At 42.1% G+C, this 8,678-nt stretch overlaps 1 protein-coding gene across 1 annotated transcript in view; it reads right to left on the bottom strand.

Annotated features, from left to right (window-relative positions):
* The window catches only part of Vav3 (vav guanine nucleotide exchange factor 3), a 343,048-nt gene that overhangs the window by 182,224 nt on the left and 152,146 nt on the right, over window positions 1–8,678 (bottom strand). Inside the window, exons 3-4 of the mRNA XM_031375228.1 lie at window positions 5,552–5,610; window positions 3,306–3,371 (exon numbers count right to left, since the gene is read on the bottom strand). Of these exons, the coding sequence (XP_031231088.1) occupies window positions 3,306–3,371; window positions 5,552–5,610 (125 nt within the window). The remainder of the gene's footprint in view (window positions 1–3,305; window positions 3,372–5,551; window positions 5,611–8,678) is intronic.

Here is an 8,678-nt window from a genome sequence, read left to right as displayed (position 1 = left end):
ACCAGTGTGTGAAGTCAAATAAAGTGACAGTCTTAGTTTGAATCCTCGGAACCTGCGTAAAGCTTAGCATGTTAGCACTTCTGGAATCCTGTGGTTCTAAAGTAAGATTGGACCCAGAGACAAGAGAATCCCTGGAAGTCTGTGGGCCAGCTAGCTACACTGTTGTGTACAGTCTCAAATAATGTAGGAAGCAAGGTTGCTGTCTGACCTCCAAACTCACAAACTCACACACACGGGATCCATGCACCACACTCACACATGAATGAATGTACATACATATCATGCATACCCATCCTACACAACACACAAACACACATAATTTGGCTTGCACGGAGAAAACAGTCCATAAGCACATAACTCTATATATGTAACAAGGTAAATGAACAAGCAAAAGGAGCAGGGAAAAGAAAGTGAGGGAAGGCGTCAAAGGGGTGTCATGGCTGAGCTGGACTAGGAATATGTAGGCCGATTCAGGACATTTCTGCTGTAAAACTTGTGGTTTTCCTATCCTTATGGAACTTCAGGACCAACCAGCATAGCACACACCCACATCAAATGAGAGAGACAGCGTTCCTGACAGGGCAGTAACACAGAGGTTGGCACCCCGAGAGCCTGGCGATGCCATGGTTGACCACCCCTCGGGGCAGTGTGCTGGACCACTGGAGGGCAGAACTGAAACAAAACTGTAAAGGGCACTGAACTTGGTGAACCAACCTTAGCTGGGGTATCTAAGAGCCAACAGGGGCTTTACAGAGGAGAGAAGGTGGGAAGGCCATAGCCAGGGGGAACCAGAGGCCAAGAGGCCAAACACCATGAGGCTGAGAGCTGTAACTAGAGTAAAGGCTGCTGAGGAGGGAGCCTGGAAAAGTCAGGACCGTGACGTCAGATACAGAGACCCTCTGGAATTAGGGAGAGAGAAGAAAGAATGAAAGATGTCTTTCAACATGGAACTGAACATGGATGAGTCACACCATATTGGCAGATTTGTGATTTCCATAGCAGGGCATTTGGTGGACATGGTGGGACAGTTGGTTAGTCTGGGCACTTTGTTTCATTATTTCTTGGGAGAAGGTTGAGAAAGGAGTCTCTCTATGCAGTCCTGGTGGTCCTGTGTGTGGGCATTTTGTGTAATACATCAGAGGGCAGGGATGTCAGCTGAGATCTGGATGGAGCTAATTAAAACAATAAAACTTAGGAAGAGCCTGGTTCCGGGCTCTGGCCAGGAGCCAAATGGACTGTGACATCCATCCACTGATACTTTGAATTGAAGGCCTCTTCCTACCTGACACCTAGCATTCCCTCAAACTAACTCTCACCTAACACTATCATTAAGCAGAACAAAGTGGGCAAAGGCTATATAAAAAAGTAATGGGTACTGGTAACCACTCAGCAGTCACGTGGAGCTTTGAAAGGAACATTCTCACAGCTCTATATCGATTATGTTCTTCCAGGGAATCTGATTACAAGACCAGTCCCCTTACAGTTATTTTATAAAAGACCATTTCTAACGTAATCAGATAATCAACATCCATCTTACGGGCAGTGAGTTTTTGGAAGTTTAGAAGCAGTAAGAAACTATCCTCAAAGGACATTTAAAATATATGACTTCAAAGCCACTCCAAATGCCACATAAGATAGAAAAAGCTGCTGGATGCCCATTATTATGACTGGTAGCTCCCAGAGCAGTAAGTCATCACACATCCGGTCCCAGGACAGTGAGTTTAAAAACCTCTCACTCCGAGGTCTGAAACATCTGACTTCAAAGACTACTCTGTGTGATGTCATCTCTAACAAGTTAGTTGTGTGTACAAATTTGGGGTTTTTCCATATAGATTATAACAGTGGGAACTTAGCACAGTGGTTACAGGAGACGCTGCACAGAACATGTTAGCACACAAATGAGCACACAGCACGCTCACACTATTGAATGATTAGACAGCTCAACCCTAATGCATAACGTCTGGCAAACTGTAGGTGTCTAATGCTCTTTTGGCTTATTTCTATGCATACACCAGACACAGCTTAGGCCCTTTTTATTTTTCTCCTTTTGCATGTATAGGTGTATGGGAAATAGTTGCATGTGCACATGTACGTTTGCATGTATGAGGGTGTAGGTATGTGACATATGTGTACAAGTGAGTATGTGCAAGCATATGAATAGGCCTGAAGTTGATGTCTGGGATCTCCTTTGATTGCTCCTCTACCTTATTCATTGAGGCAGGGCCTCTCAATCAAATCCAGAGCTCACCCATCTGGCTAGTCTCATTATCTGGCTTGCTGTAGAGGAACCTTCTGTCTCTCCTTTCCAAGGTTAGAATTACAGGCAAGCTGCTATGCCTAACCACCACCTCAAAGGGATTCTGGGAATCCAAACGCAGATCCTTTTGCTTGCCCAGCTGCATGAACCACTGAGCTATCCCCCCAGGTCATTGCAGTTTAAAGTTCTAAGAACGCAGACGTGCACAAAGTTCCTGTGTCACTGCCTCAGAATGAAGACATGGGCAGTAAGTGTAGGGAGCCAACCCTGTCCTAGCCAGAAATAAAGACTCTAAAAACATAGGATAAAGTAAGTGGCTATTTTTCCCCAGGAACGGTCTCTCTGTGAAGGGATGCCTAAGAAAGACTGGTGAGGGGCCATTTAATATGAGCAGATAAAACAGTCAGTGCTGGACTGTGGATTCTCACAGATTCCAGGAATTGCCCTTGGAGCGTAATCCATCTCTTATAATTCTGTGCAAACACACCTGATCTATATCATAAGGTCTTTGAGGAGAGAGGATCATGCTTCATATCCATTCATAATCTGCACAAGCCACTCAATCAGCAGAAGATAATCAGCTGCAAGACCTTCTGCCTCTCCTGACTATTAAATAATAAAGCCCAGAGGACTCGCTGCTCGGGATAAGCTCCATCTACCGACATTTACACGAACAACTCCAGCTGCATCCATCCTTCCTAGTGCTAAAATGCACACGTTCCCTGTCCTACAACTCCAGTAGTAAACTTTATTTCTTTTTTTATTAGTCCCTAATTGTGTGATTCCAGTTTTATCTGCGTCTGTGTTATGTGTTTGAGAAACTTCAAGTTTTTACTTCTCTGCAGTACGTTTCTCTCTGTGGGAACACAGAGCAGGAACTAAAAAGCCTATCACAGCATATTTCTTGTGAAACTTCCCATCATCATTTTAAGGATAGATAATTCTTATCGTGCCTCACTTCCACCCTGCCGAGAGCTTGTTCGAGTTCACATCTACGCTGAGGACAAATGGTGCAGTGGCTTAACTGTACTGAAAATGTTCCACATACTCTATTAAGTCAGGAAGGCCTTTGTAGATGTCTTCATCATTTACACTCTCTTCTGTAGGGAACGGCCTGGAAGGGAGGGAAAACATGGGAGAATGAGCGTTCCAAGTGAGCATTTACCTCTAATTAAAAAGCAAAATTTGCTGCCATGCAAACAAGTCACCATATTTAATGATTTCAAGGGTTTGCCCAGAAGTGCTTGCCCAGCAGTTGTGCCTGGGGTCCCCCTGGGGAGACTGTAACACCTGCTACCCTAAATCAGCTCCAGCAGGACAGTGAGTCCCTGCAGACACTCCTGTAGCTGGGGACATGCTAATGTGATTATCTGATCCCCCACCTGCCACATACCTGCAGGGTCACCCCATGGCACCCACCACAAAGCCCAGTTCAGGGAATGAGCAGCCTTGGGCATGGCCTGCCTCCAGCATCCTCACTACAGCTGTAAGAGTTGACCTAACAAAGGCCGACAGAAAATCGTCTTTCATGGTGCTAATCACTCGTAAGGATGAAGATTATTAGAAGACAAAGACATCACACATATGACTTTGACCCTGGCAGATTTCCCTCATCAGTCATCAGAGCATTTAAGTTGGTTTTGTTTTTGGTTTTTTTGGGGGGTTTTCTCCTCCAGGTTTTGGAGAAATGAACACGGCAGACTCCAAAGAGACTGGAGGGTTGTTTTTGTCCCCTGTTAAAAATAATCACACTCCAACTTTTCTCCATTCCTATCATTTGGCATCTTTGTTTGGCTCATAACATGGTTCCTTATAACCAAAATAATGCTTTAAAGGTACGTCTAAGAAAATTACCATAGTAATTACATTATAACAACAAATGCTCCACTCTTCAATATTAAGCATGCTTCTTTCATGTTTATAAAAAGATCCATCAAACTAATACTACAGAGTTTCACTCAAAGTCATACTTTTTGTTATACTTTTATTATTTAAAACAATTTTAACTTTGACTATATTAGGAATTAATGTAATACTTAAGCTAGCACAGGGACCTATATTTTTTCAAATAAATGAATATATGTAAACAAGTTCTCAGGGCTGTTCTTTTGTAACATTGGCACATCTTATTGGGCTTCTATATCTATGTAGGTTCACTACCAAGAATTATAGTGCAGTACAATTATGACAAGATAATTTTAAAGGGAACAAAAAAGACTTCCGATGGGTATTCTTTCATAATCAAATACATACTAAGAAGGCCATGCTTGTTTCAAAATAGCTCCTTACATATAATGACACAACATGTACACAGACATGGACAGCTACTCCTCATTGGACAGCAAATTAGAAGGAATTGAAGAATCAGCCAGCTGACAAGCTATTTCTACAGAAAACTGATCAACTCGTGGCCCATTTCTGAGAAAGGATCTTCAGGATGTCCTCCCTGAGACAACTGTGGGTGTATCCAGGAATCGAGCTGCAGAGCCAGTGTTGAACACTCCTCTGAGACACCCTTGGATAACCCACCCTCAGAATATGATGTGACCTTGGCACAAAAACATGAAGCCAAAGGGCAGAGACGGAGGCTGACAAAGCCCTTCATGGATGGAGACTAGAACTCAAAGCCTTGAAGAAATCAGGTCTGAACTAACACTTCTATCTCCGGGCGGCCTGGCTATATCTCCTTCAGTTCCTGTTTCTTATATTCTTTACTGACTGCTCCTACTTAAGAAAGAAGACAGAATCTAAGACAGAAAAGCTTGAACAACAAGCACATCTCTACTTGCATGCTTACCAACTGCACTAAACTCCCCCGCATGGAGACGGCATAGACAAACAATCAACTTCGGAGGTTTTCATGTCTTACCCAACGTTCAACACACATCCTTGTGTATCTATCATTTAACACTTGTCTGATTGTTCCTTCAACTCATAAAAGTTGTGAGTTATTGTTATGGTCTCTCCTACAGGAACCAAATACATTATATTTTTAAATATTTATGTATCAAAACAGTTGCATTTGTCTTAATGAATTATACATATAGAAATGCTGAGGAATTTTTTTAAGGAGAGCCACAACCAGTGACAGTCACCAGTGAGCTGAGAACAATGTTCAGCCATTGAGTCTCATTCAATTCTATGCATAATAAGTTCTCAATTGGCAATAAATCTCAAATGTGTACGTGACACTTAACGTACCAAGCACAAAGAGCTTTGCAAACAATGACCATTCAGAAAACAACATTGCACTGAACTACATGGGAGACAGGAAGCACCAAGGCTCAGACTCACCTGATTCCTGTGGCCAATGCTATTGGTGTTCGGGATAACCGCGATAATGTCTCTATAACCTGAAGAAAAAAGAAGAAAATGTTTACTGAGCATGTACTGAGTAAGGCTTAACATTTTTCTCAAAAAGCAACAGTTTTCCCATTCAATATTAAAAATAATGAAAAATATAAAATTATAGATTCAAAAAGTATAGCATGGGAAGACTCATGACTGGGGAGCTTAAACACTCAGATCATAGCTGTGTTCCAGTTCTTTTAATTTTATGACTTAACTCAAATTGCCAATACAGGTGAGTGACAGTCTCTTTTCAGTAAAGCAGGGAGTTAAATGCATTAGCCCCCAAACATCTAGTATCTTATACTGGAATATCTTGAAAAATCAAATAAATCTGTATTCCTCAGTGCAGTACCCACTAGAGATGTGAAGCTATTTAAGTTAAAATTTGTTTTAAAATCATACATTTTATTTCCATGGATGAACTGGCCTGATTCTAAGCATTCGGCCATCACCGTCTCTGGTACACTTTGGACCACACAGATACCACCCATATTTCCACAGCTCAGCAGGCATCACTGAGCAGCAAAATGGTTGAGCAAGCCAGCTCTTGAGCCTGATCACACAAGATCAAATCCGGGTTTCACTTTCATTAGCCAGTTAATTCGAAGCAACCGCCTAAGCTCTCAAGTCTTGGCTTCTTCTTCTAGATAGGTCTGCAAAGAATAACTAATGATCATTAGACTGTTGTAAGGATTAAATAACACAGTACAGGTTAAATGGTTTGAAAGTGGCAATTCTTCATAATCACCAACTTTAAAGAAATTGCTTAGTGCATTCAAAAATCTTTCCACTCTAAATTACTTTCGATTATGTATTTCAAAAACTCTTTATGAAGACCTTCAGTACTAAGCCCAAGTGTGCTCTGCTAACAGTTTTAGCATCTGTACTTAGTAATCTCACTCCTCTTTCAATCATTTGACAGAGACACTGAAGAAACCATCTAGATCCAGAATGTATTTCCTCATTAATAGCATTTTTAAGTAATAAACGTGATGGCTCAAACTCTCAAAATTAAGCACAATAAAGGAGGGTCAGCTATGTGATCTTTTTGAGTAAGAATGGCAGTGGGGGAAAATGCATCTGTCTGGATTGAGGTAGCGTAGTCGTCATCTAAAAAGCCTCAGCTCCAGGACAGAAATGTGAGCAAGGATCCCCATCCCTCAAGGGAGCCTCTGCATGGATGGGGTCTCAAAACTCCTGGCTCGGGAGTGAGCCTATTGGGAGCTTTGTTCACTCAGGTGAACTCCCTTCTATGAAACATAAATAAGAACAGCCAATTAACTGCTGCATAAAGTTATTGTGGGGAAAAAGAGAGTGCCCATCAAATGTTTTATTATAGAAAATAAAATTAACTACACAGGAAATTGGGGCTACATGTTGACTATGAATAGCAATGTCCTGTTGTCCAGGATTCTTGAAAATCATGAAAAGAATGGGTGTGGCATGCTAGCACTAACTAAAAAAAACAAAACAAAAAAAAAAACTGAAAGTAGAGAGGACACACATCAGTCGGTTCTGTTTAAATACTCCACAGTACATACTCAGCTCAAAACAGCATCTTCTCCATAACATGTTAACTTAAAAATAAACCAAACAGGGCTTCATCATTTTTAACAAGAGCTCAGGGACAGAGGATGCTTTTAATGGCTCCTAGGGGTAAAATGAAGCAAGAGACCTGGAGACCAGGGAAGCAAAGGAGTGACCCCCAAACTCTGCAGTTTAACCGTAACCTTCTGCCGAGATGCTAGGAAAGAAAAAGAACTGATAATTGAAGATGCCAAAATTATGTTTCTAAGTGAAAAGTCTAGTTTGGGAAAAATTTCTGGAATAATCTGAGTATTTCTCAGACTTCTGGTTAAAGTAAGGTTTGAGAAACACATTATTGGGATATGCCAATGCTACAGAACCCCAGAGAACACCTTGTCTCTGGTTGTGTTGTATGCTGTGGTTTTAGGACCTCTTATCAAGAAAAACAACACAGCAATGGAGTAACTGAGACCAGCAGGACCCAGGCACACAGGAACTCCACCAGCCCAGTGGCACTGGTTGCTTACAGTCTGTTTGGGTGGGTGCCCGGAGCAGACCTTGGGAGCAAATTCTGCAGCCAGTCCCACAACACTCAGAGGAAGTTCCACTCCCAGGCACTCTAACACACCCAGGATCCTAAGGATCGGAGGTGAGAAGGACACTTCTGTCACAACAATGGGAATACCTGGGACCAGCAGGACCAGGCACACAGGAACTCCACCAGATCAGTGGCACTGGTTCCTTCTGGTCTGTCTAGGCTGGTTCCCTGAGCAGACCTTGGGCACAAACTCTGCAGCGAGTCCCATAATTCCCAGAGGAAGCTATACTCCCAGGTACTTTAATTAGCTCAGGATCAGAGGATCCCAGGATCACAAGATCACAGGGACAGCTTGACTCTGAGGAATTCTGACATAACCAGGATCACAGGAAGGACAGGCCCCAGCCTGATTTAGCCAGGACAGGTAGCACTAGAGATAACCGGATGGCAGGAGGCAAGCGTAAGAATATAAGCAACAGAAACCAAGGTTACTTGGCATTAACAGATCCCGATTCTCCCAACACAGCAAGTCCTGGACACACCATCACACTGAAAAAGCATGACTCAGATCTAAAATCACTTCTCATGATGATGATACAGGACTTTTAAGAAGGACATAACTCCCTTAAAGAAATACAGGAGAGCACAGGTAAACAGCTAGAAACTCTTCAAGAAGAAACACAAAAATCCCTTAAAGAACTACAGGAAAACACAATCAAACAGGTGAAGGAAATGAACAAAAACATCCAGGATCTAAAAATGGAAATAGAAACAATAAAGAAATCACAAAGGGAAACAACCATGGAGATAGAAAACCTAGGAAAGAGATCAGGAGTCATAGATGCAAGCATCACCAACAGAATACAAGAGAAAGAAGAGAGAATCTCAGGTACAGAAGACTCCATAGAAAAAAATGACACAACAGTCAAAGAAAATATAAAAAGCAAAAAGATCCTAACCCAAAACATCCAGGAAATCCAGGACACAATGAGAAGACCAAACCTA

The sequence above is a fragment of the Mastomys coucha genome, unplaced genomic scaffold, assembly GCF_008632895.1.
Source record: "Mastomys coucha isolate ucsf_1 unplaced genomic scaffold, UCSF_Mcou_1 pScaffold16, whole genome shotgun sequence".
Classification (NCBI taxonomy): Eukaryota; Metazoa; Chordata; class Mammalia; order Rodentia; family Muridae; genus Mastomys; species Mastomys coucha.
This window is presented reverse-complemented; position numbering and strand designations above follow the sequence as displayed.